This window comes from Rhyacophila brunnea, unplaced genomic scaffold (assembly GCF_057557595.1).
Source record: "Rhyacophila brunnea isolate RB1 unplaced genomic scaffold, BYU_Rbru_1.0 scaffold_1, whole genome shotgun sequence".
In the NCBI taxonomy this organism is placed as follows: domain Eukaryota; kingdom Metazoa; phylum Arthropoda; class Insecta; order Trichoptera; family Rhyacophilidae; genus Rhyacophila; species Rhyacophila brunnea.
Window position 1 is genome coordinate 1,906,636 of NW_028232751.1, and position 24,813 is coordinate 1,931,448.

General features: G+C 35.2%; 2 protein-coding genes across 5 annotated transcripts; one reads left to right on the forward strand and one right to left on the reverse strand.

Annotated features, from left to right (window-relative positions):
* Positions 1–1,022: 1,022 nt before the first annotated feature.
* Positions 1,023–24,330, reverse strand: LOC147079357 (uncharacterized). Of its 4 annotated transcripts, XM_085940299.1 has the most exons (14): positions 22,327–24,314; positions 22,044–22,242; positions 21,760–21,937; positions 21,569–21,670; positions 21,399–21,470; positions 21,208–21,276; positions 3,185–3,253; positions 2,988–3,062; positions 2,823–2,894; positions 2,597–2,679; positions 2,398–2,460; positions 2,172–2,246; positions 1,921–1,962; positions 1,023–1,231 (listed from the first exon to the last, which is right to left on the reverse strand). In XM_085940299.1, the coding sequence occupies exons 1-14, from the start codon at positions 22,356–22,358 to the stop codon at positions 1,187–1,189; spliced, it is 1,176 nt and encodes a 391-aa protein (XP_085796425.1). In that variant the 5' UTR covers positions 22,359–24,314; the 3' UTR covers positions 1,023–1,186. The 4 variants fall into 4 exon arrangements, with proteins under 4 accessions (XP_085796425.1, XP_085796409.1, XP_085796432.1 ...); XM_085940306.1 differs by lacking the exons at positions 1,023–1,231; positions 1,921–1,962; positions 2,172–2,246; ... (3 more) ...; positions 2,988–3,062; positions 3,185–3,253 and adding exons at positions 15,872–16,161; positions 20,195–20,269; positions 20,421–20,483; ... (1 more) ...; positions 20,846–20,917; positions 21,011–21,085 and having other exon boundaries at positions 22,327–24,285; XM_085940283.1 differs by lacking the exons at positions 21,208–21,276; positions 21,399–21,470; positions 21,569–21,670; ... (1 more) ...; positions 22,044–22,242; positions 22,327–24,314 and adding exons at positions 3,376–3,447; positions 3,546–3,647; positions 3,737–3,914; positions 4,021–4,219; positions 4,304–7,519 and having other exon boundaries at positions 1,023–2,246.
* On the forward strand, positions 9,343–14,777 carry LOC147079358 (uncharacterized). Its single transcript, XM_085946867.1, has 2 exons — positions 9,343–10,011; positions 12,888–14,777. Exons 1-2 carry the CDS (start codon positions 9,463–9,465, stop codon positions 12,894–12,896), a joined length of 558 nt encoding a protein of 185 aa, XP_085802993.1. The 5' UTR covers positions 9,343–9,462; the 3' UTR covers positions 12,897–14,777.
* Positions 24,331–24,813: the final 483 nt, after the last annotated feature.

A 24,813-nucleotide genomic window follows, 5' to 3' on the forward strand; every position in this document is an offset into this window, starting at 1 on the left:
ATTTAGATGCCTTCGAGGGGATAGAGCCCTCCATTATAAACCTGAGAAGGCAACCAAGATAATATATGCGTGTTGTATTCTGCATAACATGATGCAACATTATAGGTAATTATTGAAGTTTCAAGTAAATGAAAACATTACTTAAATAGATGTGACATTGGACTGAGTCTGTCATGTGCTAACACATATCTTTTTCTTTCTTTTTCAGGATACCGAATCTAGAACCTGTTGATGAGCCTGTCCTATCGGAATTCGTGTATAATGAGACGCGGAATCAAAATAGATTAAGGGAGGCATATGCTACTCGTCAACGAATTGTTGACATCTATTTTGGTGACGATTAACACAATCACTATACCAGTATCTAATGGACAGGCTCGTTTTCAGCGCTCAATAACTCATTCCACACCGTTCCACATGTATGTGCCAAATAATTTAGCCTGTATTCAAATGTATATATGATATACGAAGGAGATGCAGCTAATGTTGGACAACAAGAAGACCAGGATCATCCCTCGTCATTTGCAGCTCGCCATCCGCAACGAGGAGCTGAACAAGCTGCTCTCCGGCGTCACCATCGCCCAGGGTGGAGTGCTGCCCAATATCCAGACGGTGCTCTTGCCCAAGAAGACTGAGAAGACGTGAAAAAAAATCGTATCGTCTATGATTACATGCAATAATCCATCTATCGTCGTACAAAAGGCCCTTTTCAGGGCCCCCATTTTTATTCAAATTCGAATGGTAGCGAACGTGTCGAGGTCGTTATTGTTGCTTATGAGATGACATTTATTATTTAACGAATCACTGGTCAAATTGAAAATGGAACGATTGCATAACGAAAGAGTTTTAACTTAAAGTTTAGTGTGCACTATTTATGGCGGATCTTAACAGCCTACCCCCACCCTTCGCCACTGGCATTGACAGTAACAAACATTTTCGTTTGGTTTAACATTAACCCGTATTTCGTATACATTAAAGGAGGATAGGAGGAGGGAGCAGGATAATAAATGAAACAACAGTACTTACATATTTATTCAATTCATCAAATTTATTTAAATCCTGATTTCAGTTGAAAACATATTCAAATTAATAACACAATCACTGCTGACCTGTAAATTAATATTTAAATATCATGTTAATTATATCTAATGGCCAGTCGCGGTGTCAGCACTGAATGAGCAGATTGTCATTGTCCTTCATCATTCTCTGTTTCCTCTTGGTATTGATTGATCTAATAAACATTTCAGGTGATTATGTGATTACATAATTCTACTGTACGAAAGGAGTATTCCCCTGTATACATTTCCATATGGCAATACATACAGTTTTTGCCGGTAACGCTTCTTGACATTTCTAATTGATCCGATTGATCGCTTCAAGCTATCATAATAATTAAAATATTGAATCCATCAATCCAGCAACAAATGTCTGCTGCATATTGCTGTACGGAATCCATTATTGAAGTGACAGATGTAGCAGCCATTTTGAATGACGTGAGACGTCAGATTGCTTACGTCACAAACAGTGCTATACGCTATGTGGTGGTTTTGTTAGCTTTATGGTTATTTTACATATAACTAGCGAGTACCCGGCATGCATTGCAATGCCACTCAAAGAAAGAAAGTGTTTGTGTCACTTCATTCCAATAAACTTAGTACTTATATAAATATTTGTATAATTTAATATATTCTTGATTTTGATTATAAATATACAAATTTCTCAATAAAAACTGTTTTTATGAAACACCTGTTTGAATTTTTACCATATTTTCTATGTATGCACTATAATGCGCTGATTTCACTGATTGGACATTTGTCTGGTTTTTGGGGTGGCTAGATTATATAGATTATATTGTATTATTTTAACAATAACAAATTGTTAGTAATGCTTTTATACTTGTTTTTTTTGACAAACACTTACCACATACATTGGGGAATTCCGCGTCAGTGACTTCTCAATGCCCTATAAAAATAAATCGGCATATTAATAAAGTTTTCTTGAAATTGAGTGAGGACACCTCTATAAAAAATCAAAATCATAGTCTGTATAACAATCAGTCGAGTTCTTTTGTTTTGGCTAAATATTTTCTTCAACATCCTTCGTTGGGATATATTTGGTGAAGTTTGAAAACAGAAAAGGTAATATAATATACATATTGATATTATGCATACCGTCAAAGCGGACACCAATGCCGTCGTCGTGGTTGCCGATGCCGCCATCATGGTTGCCGCAGTAGTTGACAGTGACTATAAAAACAATTATAAAACATATTATGAATCTTGTTGGACTGCTTTTTAACAAATATACTGCATAGTTTTCTTCCGATATACTTTCATTTGATATCGCAGTGATGCCATCTTCGACTTTCAAATATACTATTATTGTTTGTTTACATACCGTCATTGCTGTAGCCATTGACGTCATTGCTGTAGCCATTGACGTCATTGCCCCCTCCATGGACTATAAACATATAATATAATATTAGTATAAAGCGAGTATGTATGCAGTCAAACGTTCACGATGCCTACGTGAAAGGTATTTTGATACCACAGTTAAAATATATACATATTATATAATGAATGTATGATAATAGTACCTTCATCATCCGGTTACCCTCCGATATAAGTTTGTGAGTATCGGCCAAACCGAGCGGCATCGATGCTGGCCTAAATCTCGCTGCTGTAATAAAAATTTTCACATTTCATTTTATATGTGCCAAAATACAAAAAAAAACCCTAAACCGAAGATGTTCTGACTGTTTTTTTAAGTGGAACCTAACTGACGAATTTTGAATGATTTTTGTTTTATGTCAAATGTCTTACCTCTAGTGGGCCGTAAAGGCGTCTCTGTCGCCTGCCGGGTCAGACTTTCACCGGCCGAGTGATTATCATAGACTGCAATACAAATAGACGGATAATGTTTAATATTGCTGGCTGGAAATAAATTCTAATATATATTACTATACACAAACAATATTTAACTATTACCTCTAGGTGTGCCCTCAAAGCTAGGCACCACCGAGTGACGTGTGAGAACCTCCTCACGTGTTGGTGTGTTACGGGCTGCAATAGAAATAAATCATTGACATTGTGTAACTGTAATCAAAATGAATCGATGACATAATAAAATAATTGTCAACATACTGCACTATTTATTATACCAAAACAAAATATTGCTATGTTACCTCTAGGTGGTGGCGTAGGGACGTCCTCGGCTAACCGAAAGTAGTCCGGCAGTGGACATCCATTTGTAACTGTAATAAAAATAATTCGACGACATTACATAAAACAGTAATTGCAAACATACTACACAATTTATTATAACAAAACAAAATGTCGCTATATTACCTATAGACAATATTTATTTAACTATTACCTCTGGGTATGCCCTCAAAGCTTGGCACCGAGTGACATGCGATAACCACAGGACGTGTTGGTGTTTTACGGGCTGCAATACAAATAAATCAATGACATTTCATAGTATACCTAATAATTGCAAACATACCACACTATTTATTATACCAAAACAATAGGTCGCTATGTTACCTCTAGGTGGTCGCGAAGGGGTGACCTCAGCCGAAGACAATGTATCCGCCATTCGTTCGTCATCGACGAACTCCAATGGCGGACATACATATGTGTCTGTGGCTGTAATAAAAATAAATCAATACATTTAAATACATATAAATAAAAAATAATTTTCAATTAATATTTGCACCTTTATTGTTATTCATTACTTGACAAACAAAGCTCGTGGTTGGACCACCCCGCTGAGGAACTGTTTCCGATTATGGATAATATTTTGATTGAATTATCATCCAGTTCCACAGCGTGGTGGCAGTTCCCCGTTGAACTTAAAGCGCGGACCCGGTCACCATTCTTCTTCCGCGCTTTTTGCTTCATCTCCTTCCAGACCTGGGAAATCACAATAAAACGTGTCAAGATTAACATTACCCAGTAAACATTGATAAGTGCTAAGACATTAAACTTTAGCTTACTATTATTAAGTATTTATAATTACAGTTTTCCACTGGTCAATTGATTTCGATGGGCCTATAGAATCTAATTGCCGGGATACACGTTTCCAGTCTCGCGCCATGCTTTCACCCCCGAGTGGACCATAAAATCTCCCGAGAGCTAAGTTTTGGTTCTCGTACATTAACTGCACGAGAAGGTCTTTTTGTGCGGTCGTAATCCGCGGCCCGCGAGTTACTACAACACTGAAATACATAAAAGATACCATTATAAGTTATTTATTGGCACATTCACTGTAATAAACAAATATTTAAATTATATATTCTTACCGTGGTATCACCGCTGTTCCCGAATTAGACATGACAATTATAATATGTTTGGTTACGATTGATTATTGACGGTTATATGAAGTATTATTAAGTCGCGTTTGACGTTTGACATTGAATAAACTAAGCTCGCGGCGTTCGGGTATTAATACCAGAGACAACGCTGCACGAACATGGCCGATTTTAACCGAAGTCAGAAAATCATAGATAATATACCAGCAAATAACATACGTACTTCACGCCGGAGTTAGCCGTTTAAACCGGATATGAAAGTTAGCTGCCGCTAAAGTGATAATATCTAACAGTGTGCGAGAATAACAAATGTGTTAACTTGGACCAATGGTAACATCGTAAATGTGCTAAAGTGATAATTGTTAAGAATAGGCCTACTGCAAGGTTTTTTTACAAAATTATTTCAATGGGAAGGATGTATTTGTTTCTTCTTTTTCTTCATTACAGTTTTAGCATCAACTTCAACTTTAGTTACTTTTAATCGCAGTGAGTTTGATATATCCAATTTATTTCGGTATTTAGTTTTAATGTTAACCATAGCCGAAAATCCGACCTCACATAGATATGAGGTAGTAAAGGGGAGGAGGACTTTCATAGCTTCATCGAACAGGCAAGGATAATTATCAGCAACTGAGAGCCAGAATTTCGTTAACTGTTTACGAGTGAAACTATTTTTCAGTGACATATCTTTTGATAAATCAATGAGTTCTTCACTTGCTTTTGTTGACATACTAGTTGGTAAGTCGTCTTGAAATGGGTTACAAATCCAACGCAATGAATCAAACTTTTTCATCTCTTCCCCAAAATAGTCATCAAAGTTATTTATTAACAGTGATAAATGACTGGAAATTTCAGACAGTACGTTCATCTTAGGCTGCACTTGATTTTCAATAATAAAACTTTCAAGTGTTTCAAAACAATCATACTTGCCATTCTCAATACAACTTTTCCACAACATAAGCTTTTCATGAACGCTCGAATTTTTTCGTGAACTGCAAAAATGTCTGATCCGTTTGATCAATTTCAATTTTTAGGAATTATAAATAGCTGAATGAAATATCAAATTTATCACTTCCTATTTTTTTTAATTCACGTATACAGTGGCTAGGGCCCACTCAATATTCGCTCGCGACCCATTGGTGGGTCGCGAAAAATAATTTGGGGAACCATGCTCTAGAGCCTAGTACCCACGTACGTTCTTGCTGGACGATTTTGCTCGATCGAGCATGTTGACTTGTAAGCATGCTCGTCGTTGTGTCCACACAGTCGGGCAACTCGACACAAGACGCTGTGAGGCCACCGTCGCACCGCCACGACTTCGACCACGAGTGAGAACGAGGCCACACTAGCCTTGCCGGTCCTGTGCGTCCTCACTCCCTCACTCAAATTACATCGAGCAAGAATTACGGACCTTCAATCTTTTTCACATAGCGCAATTTGTTCGATGTCGAACAAAAAACCATCGTGCCAGATGGCAAACCATTGAGCAAGCGTGTGTACTTACTATAGGAGTGGGCTTATTCGTAATTTATTGCATCCTTCTTGTTTTACCTTGTTGAATGTAGTTTAAGTCAGGTTATTGATCTGCTCCCAATAATTGCTCATACTTGTCTCGATGCTGTGGATGTAGGCGATATTCAGTTATAGCTGACATTGCAGCCAGACATTAAGGGGGGACATGCACAGCGTAGGTCAAAATGGAACTTTTATTGCATTTTCAAACCATGATCCTGGACATTCCTTAAACGTTGTAGATAATCTATTTATATAATTTTGAAGCCTTATTATCCTTTATATTTATTTTAAACATTTGATGACTGCAAAAAGTATTTTTATTACATAAAATAGTGTTCTTTTAAATCTCTCGCTCTAATTTTTTACAATATAGTCATATTTCAGTACATGAATGTGCAGCGGTGTTAAAATTTTTTACGTTTATTAATTTTTAAACGCATTTATAAAACCATTAGTATAATTTATGACGAGATAATTTTTGTAAAATATTTACGATAAAAAATTATATTGATAATCTCTGTGATCCCAAATTTGACAAGAATTAGGCATTTTATTATTCAAAAAATGGGCAAGATTAACACATTTGAAGATAATTCTAAAGATAATAATTATAAGCTATGTTTTTGACCATTTAAGTGTAATAAACATTCTGCGAATAATGATTGCTTTATAATAATTATTGACCTAAGCATAAGGTAGTGTTTTTTTGAAATACGCCATTTCTTTTGTCATTCCTCAGTGGTTAAGCTACAACATACGGCCGTATCCATAAATTGACAAACTAAAATTGAAGTAGGGAGTAAGATCATGTTGACACGCGTGTTTGAACGAGAGAACTAAAGAGATCTTATACAATATACTATTTCACAATATTTGTGAAGATGACATTTTTTATTGAACGTAAATAATTTTAAAGAACCTTCGAAACACACCAGTTGGATTAATATTGCACCGGACAGGACATGAAGCTGTATTTTGGCCAAGCTGCGGAGGCCAATGACCAATATTAGTGAATCTTGTAAAATGCTTCAGATGAATTTTGGATAGTTAATTATTACACCCTAATTAGATAGGTGACTAAATTGGTAAAGCACATAAGCCGGAATCCAGTGTATACGGGTTCTAATCCTGTCTGGCGTCATATTTTTTCAAGCACCAATGTCTCCGAGGTGTTTTCAAATAATGTAAGTAGGTATGTTATGGTGAGTATTGTCATGTCCTGTCACGCATTTTCTTATCATAGGTATAAATAAAATATTGTTTTACACTGGCTGGCTCGCAATACTTTTATTATTAGAATTTAAATACAATAAAAAAACAGAATACATCTTGCAGTTTTTAAGTTCATCAGCTGAATGCAGAACTACATCAAGTCTTATGTCGGTGTTATCATATCGTAATATTCTCTCAGTTCAGACGGTGTCCTACCTAGTTATCTTCGTGGAGCGCATGTGGCACAGGTCCTGGTAGTTTATGGTACATCCATCGACATAACTAGGGTAATGACGTTATCGTGACATTAGTATCATACAGTTGCCTAGGTGCTGGGAAAATTCAAGGAAGGGCAATTATCCACTTTAGTTGCTTCAACAGGGCTATGGCACTAATAAATAAATTTGTATTAAATAGGTAGGATATCTAGTTCCACTTTTGACTACAAAACAAAATCGAAATATTTTTATTATTTTTGGCTGTGACAGCTGACAGATGATTTTGACGTTAGCTAGTATTTACATAGACAAAGACAACAGGCATTCATAGACTATATTATATTGCCAGCCGAAAACAATATTAATAAATTAATTTTATTTATACGCTGTCACGATAAAATGAATTATAAGTACTAATAATTTTGTTTATCGTCTGTCTTGATATTGAACGTAGTAAAATTGAGATTTTTAAAGTTTAACTAGCGGAACATCAGCTTGCTCGTCATAAATTAATGTACAAACGAAACATTTATGCACGCAGGAGATCTAACGATACACTGAAAGCCATCAATTTTTCAAATAAACAATATAAATGTTAAACTATGTGACATTGGAGTGGTGAGAATTGTTTTTCGACACAGTTTTGACTATTGTGAAAAGCTTCGCAATGGATATTTTGACGACACATTTATAAAAATACATACAGGTGCTCGCCAAATTGAAGCGCGAATATTTCAGATTGGTAAACGTATGGAGAAGAGGTAGGAAGGAAGCATTACAGTCAGGTTGTCTGTGTTACGAGACTCTTTTGACAGAACCATCCATACTGATGCGGTGAGATTCGTGATATTTTGACTGAGTACTTAGTGAAAATACAAAATTTCGAATTTTTCGCGTAATTTTAATGGAAAAACAATAAAAAATACATGAAAAAACATGCAATAAAATTACTCAAAGGTATGCATTTAAAAAATGTGGAAAAAAAATATTTGGTGTTAAAACTTGACGGCCACTCAAACTCAAATTTCTAGCTTAATTTAAGAAATAAAAATTTTAAAAGACATTTAAAAAATTTAAATAAATGGACATTATCGTATGCACTTAACAAAAAAAATTTAAGGCAAATTTATTGGTTTAAGTATCAAGTCACTAAATTTAAAAAAAATAATATCTCTCACGATATAATCTCCAAAACAATAAAAGCACGTGTACAAAAGTAAGCCAATAATAGAAAAATTGATGACCTAATAAAAAGTTTAAAAAGTTTGTTGGGTGGTTCTAGTTAACGTTTATCAAATATTTCATATCAAATATCTCACGCACTATACCTACGAGAAAAAAATTAAAAAGTATACAGAATTACCCACTAGTTATGCGACAAGAGAATTCACTAATTTTTTTTTTTAAACCCACGCAGTCAGGTTTTGCAAACGAACTTCAAAATCAAATAGTGCGCTCAATATACGTGAAAAGGCAAAAAATAATCGTGCACTAACGCACTAGAGTTTACAATTTAAGTTTTTAAAATAATCTAAGTTTAGTGACACAAGTATCCAGCATTTAGCTGGGTCACCCAAATTGAAATGCGAATAACCCCCTTAATATGCGTTCAAAAACGAAATAAACGTATGCAAAAACGTGTACTAACGATGCACAAAAGAATGCACTCAAAAAAGTTGAAATTTCAACATTGGGTGACCCAACGTTTAGCTTGAACACCCAATTGAAATTGGAATTTTTCGGTTATTATAGGTGCACAAACGAAAAAAAATCGTGCACAAGCGTGCACTAACGATGCACAAACAAATGCACCCAAAAAAGTTGGAGTTTTAACATTGGGTGATCCAGGTAAATGGACCTGAAGAAATTATGATTTTTGTGATGATAAAAGTCACTTTTTACATGATTTTTTAAAAGACACGTCTTGTGAGATTATGTCAATATGCACGCTTTCACCAAACACAATCGTTGAATTTCATACATTTTTGTCAATCTACTGATATTATAAAGAAAAAATCAAAAAATCTAGTGAATTTTGAAAATTTTAGTTGGCACCACTGTAATGATAATGTATATACTGGCAGCATTGATAAAAGGTTTACTTAACTCCCGCGCGTTTAGATGTCATTGTGATTGTTTTGTTTTATTAGGTTATCCTTCATTCCGTCAGAATAATCTTTTGAGTGAATAATTATAGTTGTCGATATGTCAGCTGAAAGTGGGACCGCCTCTCCGAACGCGAAGAAGATGGGACGAGCCCGATTACCGTTTCAAGTCATCGGGACTGATTCTACGAAGAAGCGGAAATTGTCTGTGCAAAATGATGTCACTGAACCGATTATCGTGAGTGACGACGAAGAGAAAACATCCACCCATGAAGAAAGTCCTGCGGACGATACCCTATCCTCAGTTAACGATCCACTGTCAGAAGACATGGTTAGCAAAAGTGTCACTGAACCGATTATCGTGAGTGACGACGAAGAGAAAACATCCACCCATGAAGAAAGTCCTGCGGACGATACCCTATCCTCAGTTAACGATCCACTGTCAGAAGACATGGTTAGCAAAAGTGCGTGTCCCCAACCCGAACAAACTCGAGTCTCGGACGCATTAAATGATTCATCTCAGTCAGATAAACTGGCGGAATGCGTCCGTTCACCGATGAGAAATGTCATACAGAACGAGGAGGAGTTCACGACGCCCGAAAGTGAGAATTCGGAAGAAAATGCTTGCCCCGATGCCACTTCGAATCAGGTATATTTTACTCCTCTTTGTGAAATTAATGTCTTGTCTTACGCCATCTAACTAATTTCTTCAGACATGCAAAGCAGCTTTAGCGAAATAGTTATTTGATAATATGATAAATAATATTGATTTCCGTATTGTTGAGTACTATTTGACAGGTGGTGAAAATTGGTTAATCTCAAAATGACTGCGCGGTGCAGTTTGTTTTTTTTCCAGCAGGTTCGCCGCTATCGTTCTACTGCGCAGGCGCAGATATCGCACAATCCAATTGTCGCGTGACAAAATTCACAAGTATCTGAACTTTTTTAATCCATGCATGCAATCTTGCAATGTTACATCGTATTCACAAATGTTGATTTTGGATACCACATGGTACTGCAGTAAATTCTATCGGCTACTGTGCGAGAGAAATGGAACACCGTGTTTATACCACCTGCACGTTATCATAATTCAGACTGGAAATTTCTCATAAAAAAAAGTTGCACCTGTACCAATGTACCTATGCTTTGAATTCGACTGAGATATTGATTCTGAAAACTCATAAGCCATACATAGAATGAAGAAAAGTCTAAATATCTGTTGCATCTAAGATTCATTATAGAAATTATTGTCACATCGTCTTTTTAATAGCACCTGTTTTGGTGGCCACCGTCAAATCTGAAACTATCGGTGTATTTGGAAAAATACTCTTCCAATGTTATCTATTATGGAACGTGCTGTGAAACACTAGTGTCTGGTTCGACTGCCAGTTGCGGCAGCGGGTTTTGTGAATGTGGGACCTTGTAAAATGCTCCAAAATGTTAAGGGTAATGAATGATAAAGAAATTTATTGGTCCCCTAATTGCATTCATGGGCATGAGCACCAAATCTCACCATGTTATGAAAACTATCATTTTTCAAAGCAATCCACTTGAGTAACACTAATATGAAGACCAATTAATATTTTCTTTGAACAGTGGCATGCTTGACTAAAAAACTTTTTATCTTTATAAAATCATACTGAAAAATATTCTAAATACAGTAAAACCTTGGTATTTCGAACGCCGTAAAATTGAAATTCGCTCTAAAATGAATATTTTCCCGATTTTTACCACCCAAAATTGTTTTCTCTTACAAAAAGTTCGTTATAAATCGAAGTATTCGTTATTTCGTAATTCGAAATGAATTTTGGTCCGCACAAGCAATTATTATTCCTATAAATCGAAGTTTATTTTTGTTTACTCAAAATATTTTGAAATGCATACATATTCCCGCCAGCTGTGGGCGAGTCAGTGGTTAGTTATTATTATTATCTACCGTTATAACGATGATGCATCGGCGTCGGGTAGGGACAGGCACGCACACTGCACAGCTGAGTAGGTTTCATTCGTTATCAACCCACGGCTGCGCTCCACGTGCAGTACATATTATCATACAAAATTATCGATGCAATAGAAAACAAATAAACGCGTGTATTCGTAATATCCGTGTATTCGTAATACCCGTGTATTTATATTAGTAGTTAGTCTCGTTGTTTTTATATGTGGCTACAGACATTTTTTTATATTGTATACCTGTACCTGTGTTTATCGATAGTGTTTCGGACTGGCGGTTTACTCGTATTTTGCTTATTTACGACATTTATTTATCAATAGTGTTTCGGACTGGCGTTTTTTTGACTTGTGTTTTTCTTGTATGTTGCTCATTTACGACATTTGTTTATCGATAGTGTTTCAGACTGGTGTTTTCTCATATTTTGTTTATTTACGACATTAATTTAGTGTTATTAACTCAAGACAGACTTTATTATTTTATATTTGTAACAGTGGCTGATGTAGTTAAAAAAACATAATTATAAGGCTCTTACGATCGCCGAAAAAATAAATTTGTTTCATGATGTCGACAATAAAGTTGACAGCAACGGAAAGCTGGGAATTAAATACAGCATACTGATACCAGATGAAGGTCTCCCTCAGGAGACCACCTCAAAGGGCGGACCGAACTATCAACTTTCCCAAAAACACCACAGCCTACGTCCACTCTTCGCACCCTCACTCAAATTTCCGACTTTTTCGTCTGCGCCCCCGCCAAAATTCAAACAGACTGACACAAACTACCGAAAACGGCTGCTCGAAACAGCGCCGCCATGTGACAAAGAAATCTGTCGGAAAAACAGGTTCGCGACCGATAGAACAACAGCGCCATGACGCCGCAGATCCCAGACTTTTGATGCGTGCGGAAGACATCTTCTCGCCTCGGACGTCGAACAGTCAGCATCTCCAACCGAAAAAAAGCCACGTCAGCAGCCCGCCAAGCGCAAGATTCTCGCCTCGGACCTCAAACAGCCAGCATCTCCAACCGAAAAAAAGCCAACACACAAGCATGTCCAGCCAAAAAAAACCACGTCGGCAGCCCGCCAAGCCGCAAGCATCTTTAGCCAGAAAAACCGCGTCGGCTGCCCGCCAAGCGCAAGCTCTTCTTGCCTCGGACGCCGTACAGCCAGCAATTTTGAGTTCAAGTTTTGATGACACTTGATCCATAATTATTTTGAACCACCCAAATATAGGGTGAATGATATCGATCCCATTATTTATGCTGCGATTTTTGACATGAACGTTTTAGTTGATATATTTGCCTGAGTTTGATGGTTGGGTCGCATTTAGGCTGGTAGTATGTAGGCATTTGGTAGAGGGTGAAAGTTTACATCGTATCACCATCTTACATAGTAATAACAGTGCTTTGATATTCAGTCGAGTTGTTGCCGGGTAAAAAGCTTTTCATCAGAACACACAAAAATACAAAACTTAACCATAAAAATAATAATTCAGTCTCACTCATCATCAGTTGGAGTCATTATTTAAGTTAATTTAATTTGTGAATTGATAAAACTTTTTTTATTGTTTCAGAAGAAATAGAGAAGCCTGCTGATCTGAATCAACGCGTTATTTTGAAACCTCATATGAAGATTGTGTCTGATGCTGATGAGCCAGTAGAACGAAAACAAGTAAAACAGCACTAAAAGCAAAACCGGTGCTCTCTTTTCAAGATGAAGATAATGATGTTGAATAATTATAGCTCAGGTGGGAATGATAAAAAGTTTATTCCTAGTAATATCTTTGTTGATTTATTTTGTTCATCGCGCATTGCTTTAATATTAATTATATAAATGTTTCACTCATAATCAGCGATCATCGTTTTAGATGAATGTGGATAAGTCAATTATTATAGTTTGGTTTACGCAACATTACGTTTCAGTAATTTGATTGATTATTGTGTTTCAACTGTCTGCATAGGTAATAAAATAGTACAAAACCTTTAAAGATAGTAAAGCATTCAATTTCATATTGTCATGTTGGTAAAAGTTGTATTTGCGTAAGTGATATCATTGTAATGGCTATCATGGAATTCTGTCAAAAAAATTATAAGAAAAGAAGTCTTATCACTTATTAATATGTAATTATGGTATTTTTTTGTTATTTCTGCTTATATATTGCGCTGTCTTTTTTTGTTACTGTGGGATGATTTGATTAATAAAAACTGTTAATGTTAAATTATCTGAAATAGCACTATTATGTGTCTCTGTAAACCTAATTTCAAAATATGTATGTACCTACTTAATATGTTTTTGCCTGTTGCGAATAATATGCATTGTCACATATTCTGGTTGCTTAAACATTCTCCCAATGTCGATAATCTTGGCACATAAAGATTAGAAATGGATAATTTGTATGTAGGTATAGCAGAAGATTTACACTTTTTTTGTGACTTTTCAAAATATACTATGCTAGCGAATGATTAAAAATCGATCTCTGAAACTGATACATACAATATATACAATATATTGTACGCACACTGCCATCTCTGAAGTCATTGTGAAATATTTAACCTAAAAAGAAGTTTGTATGATACTCTTAATACATTTCCAGAAAAGATATGTTTATAAAATTTAATTTTTTCATATAAATTCGGTGCCCTCTGGGTACCTCCATGTTAATACCTCCTGGCATTTAATCTAATACTATTATTATCCTACGGCTTTTTCCATTTTGGCGAACGATTGTGTGCCCTATTTCCATTTGTCCATTTTCATTTTTTTTTTTTTTGAACTAATGAAACTTATCTAAAGTTAACTAGCTCATAATATAACCCAAAAATATTTAAAAGCAATTCAACAATAATTGGTGGTATAATATACGTGGTATTTCAATCATTATCATAACCGGTCTGGATCAATTTACTCTTCCCGGTCCTATGTATTGTTATATTTATCAGAATTAGTGATATCATTTTTTTATTTATTTCACCAACCTGGATCAATCCACTGCTGGATGAAGGTTATCCCAACACGATTCTAAAAGCTTAATATGTATTAATTATTACGATAATATGTATGTTTTTATTATTTTTAGTCTAATATACTTTTTTTTCCTCACACGATTGGTTGTTTTGAGTTCTTAAATTTTTACAGGTTATCTATTACCTGACTAAATAATTATTGTTTATTCCAAACCTGCAGAACGTATCAATCCATATATAGGCGATATTTCCTTTTGAATAGTTTATCAAAGTCACAAATGGATTTTGGTCTTGTGTATTTCTCATAAAATAATGATACAGAGAGAATGGCATTATTAGGTTATCAGTGGTCAGAATCACCATTAGTGTCGCAATGGGACAGTATTGCTCACATTGTCTTATTCTTGAATAATTAATGATCGTCATATATTTGCCTTGATACGGTATTTTTTATTTTATGTTCCATATAATCCATACATAATAAATAATCTTTTGAAACCAAAGTTTATGAATTTTAATATTCCCTGTCACCATGTCATATTTATTTCGAGGAAACGAGATGAGAGGGAATGCGAACTCTAATCACTGTATCTGCAGTGTAGTATTGTCAACCGTACTGTAATAATATTATAGTGCAATGTTATAACTTTAATTCTGCAAAAAATGTAAAATACTATAATTTTGAAGATGAAAAATGTTCCCGTACCATAGTTTTTCAGAAATACTATATTTTTTACACCTTTGTACTATAATTAGCATAGAAAAAGGTGGTAACACTGGCAGTGTGGCATGTATATATTTTTAAATTGGTTCTACATGTGCTCCTATGTAGATCTGGGCCTGGGATTTTTGTTTTCATGAGAAATGGACATTAGTCTTGCTCAACCTATTGGGTAATGTAATTTTAAAAGGTCACAGACATCTCACATCTTATGTACAAATGTATGGCAATATTTGTAATTATTTCAAATGACATATTATGTCTTTCCTACAGACTTTCCCTTACTTTTCAAACATTACTTTGCAATAGAAACTACACACTATTTAGGTGGGAATGTCTGAATACAGTAGTTATCCCGGTTATCTGACATAATTTAATTTAATTAGGCACCTTTACAGTCTACATACAGTGTGAAAATATTATATTTCTATTTGGCGTTAACATAATATTTACAAAAGGTATAATTAGTATATTTTGGATTCGTATTTACGGGACAAATCGTATTTATTTAGCCAGGCAGTACCTACTATAATAAATTCTAACATAGTCAGGTGCACCATAATAATTTCCAAAAGGTAATCTTTATATCAGAGTCAGACAAATGAATTCAGAATTCAAAACTCACCAACTTCGTCCAACCGGGTTGACAATATCCAGTGTATACTGGAAAAACAAGAGTAGATCTAACAAAAATATTCCTCGTTGGGAACCCATGAAGGAGGTCAATGATTCTATCTCTACCCGGCCGCCTTCCATACTATAATCGGACACCCCAGAATACATAAAATGTAAAGTATCAAAACTCCCGCAAAACTTTCTGGGAAAATGTAAGAATGACATTAGAAAAAAACTATAATAAATAAACAGGGTTTAGCTAGATAAATCTAATATAATTGGTAATTTTCAAAATAATGAAAAACATTTTTTAAATACAAATAAACAACAATAATTACACATTCTTTTGTGTACTGAAAATGGCAATATCAAATAATAATAAGTTTAAGTTATGTGTCAGTCAACCCTTCCGTCCGGTGATAATCAAAATTCTGCATCGACATTCCATCAATATTGATGACTACCCATTCTGATGTGCTGCTAGAATTAACTCTCAACAGATAATGGGGAACCTGGATACGACGGGCTTCTTATATGGTGACCGCGGTCTGAAATGAAAAAAAATCATCAATTAAGTAGTACGTAGTACCCACTCGACACACTTAAAGCAGTGTTTACATTCATACGCCTCACAGTTACAGTACACTCAAATACATTATTTTATCATTACTTACTACTACTACTTCACCATGTTCGATCCTTAGAGGATCATAATATGGGCCTCCACGGAGTGGAGTTTGTATTAACCCGGCCGCCGCGTCAGTTTCAATATGAAAGAAGCCCGCTCTGCGGTAAGGTTTTTGTAAATGCTGTGCTTCGCTGTATTATGATAAATACGGCAATTAAAAATAGCTGGTATAACTGTTATCATGCCTAGATACATAAGGTTCGAAGTGCCACACTAAAAAATAGAATCGATTGTTGAATTTAGCTGTGTATACTTCAATAAAATCATTGATAGTCCCTTGTATTGAAAAATCACGGAGCCATGTTTGATGACGTAGACACGCTTGTGCGCCCATAAAAATTAATAAATCACTCACTATAATATTTTACTCATGTTAGAAACACTTAAAAATGCCATTAAAAATAATAGCTTTTATGTGTGTGTCGCATATTATTACATGTTTTATGGTTCGCGTAAAGTTGAGTCCACACTGGTTGAAATATTATAATAATTTCTTTTGTTATTTTTTGAGTGAAATTTGGATTTTTACTAGATTAAACTTTTCAGTTTTATTGAGCATTGTGTTATGTTAGTGATTGTTGTTTTATGTTTTATAAAAAAAAACAATATTTATTTTGTAAAATCTGCGTAATTTTTTCTAAGTGCTATAAAAACATTAAATTGCATGCAAAGATAATATGTAATATAGTTGAAAAGTCAATATTCCATGATTTATATTTTATATTATGTTGTATACCCGTGTGTTTTTTTTATACTTACGTTTATTTATACGTTTTATATATTCCTTCATAGTAATTCGTAATTTATTGGTAAAACTCGCAATCGTCCTAACTAAATAATATATTATATTTTTTCATTCCGTGTGGACGCATCTTTACAAATATTTACGACTTTCAATAATGAGCTCGATTTATGACTTTCAAACAATTGGGGTGACACAAGATGACATGACCATGAGTAATAAAAATAAATGACATAATCCAGAACACAAGTTCAAGTACATATTTAGAAATATTTCGACACACATTATTTATTGTTTTCGGTTCAGTTGTTTGCGCTTTTCCTATAGATTGGAGAGAAATTTGTTGAATTGATTAACGACGGGACGCTAAAACTGAACTTCGCCGATGTTACATTGGCTATTTTCTGGATTTCGATTAATAAAGAAAATCCCTGGATTTCTGACAAGTCTCCAAGAAAAGTGAGATTAGCTTACTGATACAATATTATGAGATTGCAAATTTTCTCCTGTAAGTAACTGTTAACACAATTTTAGGCTAAACTCACAAAAATACCACAAAGTCTTCATTTTCGATCTTCATAAAATTATACCTTGACACTTACAATTTCCATTATTGGCAACCATTATTGACATTGAAAATATGTGATATAAATATGAAATTGTAAATATGATAATCTTGTGTATATTGAGCATTTGAAACAACTTCAATACCTAATTTATATAATTGAAATTAATTGATGCTGAAATTAAATTACAAGAAAATCTCATAGACTGCAAAATGAAACGAAAGCTCATGATGTCCAAAACAAAAATAATTTTTGGATAAACAGCGAAATAGCGTGTTCATCTTTGTACCGCTCTAGAGCAGTGGTTCCCAAAGTTGACTGGGCTCCGACCCATCTAACAAAAATTTCCAATCTTGGGACCCACCTCTTAGCTGTCGTAGAGAAAAGAGGACATAAATATTGGTAATGCTCAGATTCCCTAGTGGCGAGTCGTGAAACTACTTAATGCTGTCTTATTTGTTCTAATTGAACTAAAAAAAATATTTTTTCTAAGTGTTACCAATATGAATGAAAGACTGTTGAAATAAGAAGCACAACTTAAATAAAAAAAACTTATTACTTAAATACATACACCTGCGGGGCTATTCTAACGTATCCAAACGGATGTGTTAAAAGGTTAAAACGGCTAATTATGATAAAATTATCAAAATTAACACATTTGCTATTCTCGCGGTCATTTGCGTAAGAAAGTTAACCCATATCCCTGTCAAAGTTAGCGGCACCTCGATGTGCCGTGCTACTGCGAGAACGAGAGAAAATATGTCAATTTTACATATTGAAAATTGAGATGCAAGATAATATGCAAAGTTTCAAACCACAATTTGTGGTTCGGTTCTACGGATTCTATGGTTAGAATCATAGATGTTCGTTTCGCCGATGTCAAATAACTGTTCGTAATATTTTTTATCTTTTTTCTACATTCTACCGCAATGGCATTTATTCTTGCGATTCATTTGCACGCCGAGGAAGTAAGAAGACAGCGTGTACAAGAGATACGCGCGCTGAATATAGAGCGAAGGAGGATACGCGATAGTCAGAATCCTTTTGATGTAACGGACACGTTCTTTCGACAATTATACAGACTCTCGAAAGAAATGGTGATCGAGATAGTGACCAAATTGGACTCCGTGTTGATGAGAGGCATACCCAAAGGAATTCCTGTCCAAATTCAGGTAATTAAAGTCACAAATTACTTCGACATTTAGTAGCTATACTTAACCCTACTTTATGACAGCGGAAGATAGGTAACATCATGGGTAAGATACATTTACTCAGTTTGACAACAGCACATGTAAATACCTACCTACTTCATCTTTAAGCATTCACCACGACAGATTAACAAGATTTGAATATTATGTTATTGAAAAAACTTGTTTCCTTTACTTGAATTTTAGGTTTTGGCTACTTTGCGTTTTTACGCAGAGGGAGGTTACCAAAAAGGGGTTGGCCAAGACTTCTTCTGCACAATGAGCCAGCCATCAGTGAGCAGATGCATTGGAAATGTATCCGATGCTATAATATCAGTGCTTGGCAGTACTTACCTGAAGTTTCCGAACAGTGCTGACTCTCGTGACAGAATTCAAAGGAGGTAGGTACTTACCAACCAATGCATTATTTTTAGTGTCGTGTTGATACCCTCTGACTAATTTATACAATTTTACATATAACTAGAGTACCAACAACATGAGTAAAAAAGCAAATAATGATTGAACTGCAATATTATGTGTCGGTAAAACTTTGTTTTTATTTCGGATTCCAAGAAAAGGCTCATTTCCCAGGCATCATCGGATGCATTGACTGCACTCATGTGCGCATTTTCCCGCCACACTTGGAGACAGAATCATTTAAAAATTACCGTGGAAATTTTACTGTAAATGTGCAATTGGTAACAAATCATTAATTTTACTATGTTTAATACTTTCGGTACTGTTCGGTTAAAGCGGAAAACGCATTTTGAAAATAGCCGATAAACTGGATTATTTGTTAGTTTAGGTTGGATTCGGTTAGGTTAGGTTAACCTAACAAATAATCCAGTTTATCGGCTATTTTCAAAATGCGTTTTCCGCTGTATCCGCTTTAACCGAACAGTACCATACTTTCATTACGAATAACTCAAACAAACAATTCATTAACACGACATTTATTTTTATGCAGGTATGTGATATGGACATGAACATTCTGGCAGTGAGTGCAAGATTCCCAGGCAGTGTTCATGACCAATTTATATTTAATCAATCGATGGTCAAAGTGGAAATGGAACGATTGCACAACGAAAGAGTTGGAAATTTTGTTCTCTTGGGTATGTCGAACTTTACTAGTGTGCACTATTTATGGCGGATCTTAACAAACATTTCAAATTTATTTAAATCCTGATTTCAGTCGAAAACATATTAAAATTAACAGATGTTTTCTTGAAATTGAGTGAGGACACCTCTATAAAAAATCAAAATCATAGTCTGTATAACAATCAGTCGAGTTCTTTTGTTTTGGCTAAATATTTTCTTCAACATCCTTCGTTGGGATATATTTGGTGAAGTTTGAAAACAGAAAAGGTAATATAATATACATATTGATATTATGCATACCGTCAAAGCGGACACCAATGCCGTCGTCGTGGTTGCCGATGCCGCCATCATGGTTGCCGCAGTAGTTGACAGTGACTATAAAAACAATTATAAAACATATTATGAATCTTGTTGGACTGCTTTTTAACAAATATACTGCATAGTTTTCTTCCGATATACTTTCATTTGATATCGCAGTGATGCCATCTTCGACTTTCAAATATACTATTATTGTTTGTTTACATACCGTCATTGCTGTAGCCATTGACGTCATTGCTGTAGCCATTGACGTCATTGCCCCCTCCATGGACTATAAACATATAATATAATATTAGTATAAAGCGAGTATGTATGCAGTCAAACGTTCACGATGCCTACGTGAAAGGTATTTTGATACCACAGTTAAAATATATACATATTATATAATGAATGTATGATAATAGTACCTTCATCATCCGGTTACCCTCCGATATAAGTTTGTGAGTATCGGCCAAACCGAGCGGCATCGATGCTGGCCTAAATCTCGCTGCTGTAATAAAAATTTTCACATTTCATTTTATATGTGCCAAAATACAAAAAAAAACCCTAAACCGAAGATGTTCTGACTGTTTTTTTAAGTGGAACCTAACTGACGAATTTTGAATGATTTTTGTTTTATGTCAAATGTCTTACCTCTAGTGGGCCGTAAAGGCGTCTCTGTCGCCTGCCGGGTCAGACTTTCACCGGCCGAGTGATTATCATAGACTGCAATACAAATAGACGGATAATGTTTAATATTGCTGGCTGGAAATAAATTCTAATATATATTACTATACACAAACAATATTTAACTATTACCTCTAGGTGTGCCCTCAAAGCTAGGCACCACCGAGTGACGTGTGAGAACCTCCTCACGTGTTGGTGTGTTACGGGCTGCAATAGAAATAAATCATTGACATTGTGTAACTGTAATCAAAATGAATCGATGACATAATAAAATAATTGTCAACATACTGCACTATTTATTATACCAAAACAAAATATTGCTATGTTACCTCTAGGTGGTGGCGTAGGGACGTCCTCGGCTAACCGAAAGTAGTCCGGCAGTGGACATCCATTTGTAACTGTAATAAAAATAATTCGACGACATTACATAAAACAGTAATTGCAAACATACTACACAATTTATTATAACAAAACAAAATGTCGCTATATTACCTATAGACAATATTTATTTAACTATTACCTCTGGGTATGCCCTCAAAGCTTGGCACCGAGTGACATGCGATAACCACAGGACGTGTTGGTGTTTTACGGGCTGCAATACAAATAAATCAATGACATTTCATAGTATACCTAATAATTGCAAACATACCACACTATTTATTATACCAAAACAATAGGTCGCTATGTTACCTCTAGGTGGTCGCGAAGGGGTGACCTCAGCCGAAGACAATGTATCCGCCATTCGTTCGTCATCGACGAACTCCAATGGCGGACATACATATGTGTCTGTGGCTGTAATAAAAATAAATCAATACATTTAAATACATATAAATAAAAAATAATTTTCAATTAATATTTGCACCTTTATTGTTATTCATTACTTGACAAACAAAGCTCGTGGTTGGACCACCCCGCTGAGGAACTGTTTCCGATTATGGATAATATTTTGATTGAATTATCATCCAGTTCCACAGCGTGGTGGCAGTTCCCCGTTGAACTTAAAGCGCGGACCCGGTCACCATTCTTCTTCCGCGCTTTTTGCTTCATCTCCTTCCAGACCTGGGAAATCACAATAAAACGTGTCAAGATTAACATTACCCAGTAAACATTGATAAGTGCTAAGACATTAAACTTTAGCTTACTATTATTAAGTATTTATAATTACAGTTTTCCACTGGTCAATTGATTTCGATGGGCCTATAGAATCTAATTGCCGGGATACACGTTTCCAGTCTCGCGCCATGCTTTCACCCCCGAGTGGACCATAAAATCTCCCGAGAGCTAAGTTTTGGTTCTCGTACATTAACTGCACGAGAAGGTCTTTTTGTGCGGTCGTAATCCGCGGCCCGCGAGTTACTACAACACTGAAATACATAAAAGATACCATTATAAGTTATTTATTGGCACATTCACTGTAATAAACAAATATTTAAATTATATATTCTTACCGTGGTATCACCGCTGTTCCCGAATTAGACATGACAATTATAATATGTTTGGTTACGATTGATTATTGACGGTTATATGAAGTATTATTAAGTCGCGTTTGACGTTTGACATTGAATAAACGAAGCTCGCGGCGTTCGGGTATTAATACCAGAGACAACGCTGCACGAACATGGCCGATTTTAACCGAAGTCAGAAAATCATAGATAATATACCAGCAAATAACGTACGTACTTCACGCCGGAGTTAGCCGTTTAAACCGGATATGAAAGTTAGCTGCCGCTAAAGTGATAATATCTAACAGTGTGCGAGAATAACAAATGTGTTAACTTGGACCAATGGTAACATCGTAAATGTGCTAAAGTGATAATTGTTAAGAATAGGCCTACAGGTCATAGTTATTTACCTCTTTTGCATTAGCAACAGCTAAGCTGAGAGTCAAACAATTACACAAACACACGCATCTTTCTTCTTCGGCCACATCATCGGGTTGCTGGCAGAAATCGGTAACTAACATTTCGCCGTTTGTGAGATATTGCGATTTGAAAGTTTGAAGTTCATCCCAAATCAATCAATAAAAGAACACGACGAGTGAAATATTAAAAAAAAAATCTTCGTTTTATTCCTTAAATGTATTTATTTATAAAAAGTATATACCTATATCACCTTTTTACCATACATTTCAACAAGAAATAAAAATTTGGTTGTACTTACCAACTCTTACTTGATACTAATTCTACCTGCCAACTTTTGCTTGTTAGTAATTGTACTAAAAAGTAACTAACTGTGCATACTTATTCACTCCCGCATCATAGTAATTGACATTAATTTTCAGCCATTTGACTGTTTGACCGTTCTCATCTTTATTCCGATTTTTAATAATATTTTTGGATAATCCAGATAAGTCTAACATATCAGAATATGTGAGTGGTTGTACATCGAACGGCTTAGCATTCTTTCGATTTCTTGAGGATCAATAATTACAGTTTTATACCACATTATTTTATATGATCAAGGCATATTTGTCTTTCCTATTCAGGTCATAGTTATTTACCTCTGTTGCATTAGCAACATCAGGACAGGTGCTATTACACAAGACGTTGGTTTTCTTCGCGTTGATTTTCAAACCAACGCGAGAGGAGTTGTTATGCAACCTGTCGATTGTCTCTTGAATGCCCTCTGTTGAGTTGTCGAATAAGACAGCGTATTCCAGGTCGCACAGCTTCACTGTGGGGGTAACAGGTATGCCTCGGTCGGGTGGTATTGACTTCCGTAGTATGAAGTCAAAGAGAAACGGTGCAAGGACACAACCCTGTCCGACTCCGGTCGTGACCCCGAACCATTCCGTGACAGTGTCTCCAATTCTGACACAGCATTCGCTATTCTCGTGCAGACTTTTGATTATGGCAATGATCTTGGGAGGGATCCCGTTTGCTCCCAGTATCATCCAGAGGGAGGGGCGGTGCGGACTGTCGAAAGCCTTCACATAATCCACAAAGCAGCAAGCCATCGGACTGTTCAGCTCATGGCTCTGCTGGAGAAACATCGAAGGTTGTGGATTTGGTCTGCACGCGCTCGATCAGGTAGAAACTCGGCCTGGTTTTTCCTGAGGACGTGGAATATCGGGTCCCTTATTCTTATCCAGAGGATGTTTGCCAAAATCTTTCCCGGAACACTGAGTAGCGTAATGCCTCGGTAATTGTCGCAGCTCAGAGGGTCACCTTTTTTATGAAGTGTGATGATTTCACCGTTCACCCAGTCCCTTGGACAGCGTTAAGTTAGTTAGCTTAGGTTTTCATTCTTGAATTTTGCTAAAATCAGCTATGAAAATTGAATTAATCTTACTATTGAATCTAATAAAATTGGAGACCATATGGTATACGGTCATCTCTTTCCGATAAGAAAGCTCACAGCGAACTGTATTGGATTGCAAATAATATTCAATAAATTAAAATATGCGATTACATTAAGTGAAAAATAATATTATCATTTATACTTGAACATTTTCATGATCAAAATGTTCGTGTAATATTGATAATATATTTTTTATTATAATATTGTAATCAATTCGATGTAATATTTAAAATCGTGTGTTTTAAATATATTCCACATTGGATTTTTAATTTAAATTATAACCTATACGATTTTATTTATTACAGCGAAATTATAAAAATATAATATTATTATCATTAAAATAAACATTTGAGTTGACTTTTTTGTTCAAAATGTTTATAATCAACGTATTTACGTTATCAATAATCAGTGTTTTTTTATGTTGGAAAAAATCAATACTAATTCATTAAAATATATAAGTCATAATTGTATTTGCTTTGAGGTCCTAAGCGGCCTAAGCTGATACAATACTGAGGGCCCAAAAAACAACTAATATTATTTTTTGATCCAAAATAACTTAATTCATGAAAATCCATTTTAGATTCTATTGGCATTCAATATATTTAGTCATTGCCGACTCAGATGGCGGTGATTTA

Bases quoted from the DNA above. Each gene is read 5' to 3' on its own strand.
- LOC147079357 (XM_085940283.1), bottom strand. From the start codon at position 4,335: ATGTCTAATTCGGGAACAGCGGTGATACCACG. The intron at 3,915-4,020 runs GTAATTATAAAT...GTGATTTCCCAG, and splicing joins CAATTGACCAGTGGAAAACT to GTCTGGAAGGAGATGAAGCA. The intron at 2,680-2,822 runs GTAAGACATTTG...TTTTTATTACAG, and splicing joins GCCTTTACGGCCCACTAGAG to CAGCGAGATTTAGGCCAGCA.
- LOC147079358 (XM_085946867.1), top strand. From the start codon at position 9,463: ATGTCAGCTGAAAGTGGGACCGCCTCTCCGAACGCGAAGAAGATGGGA.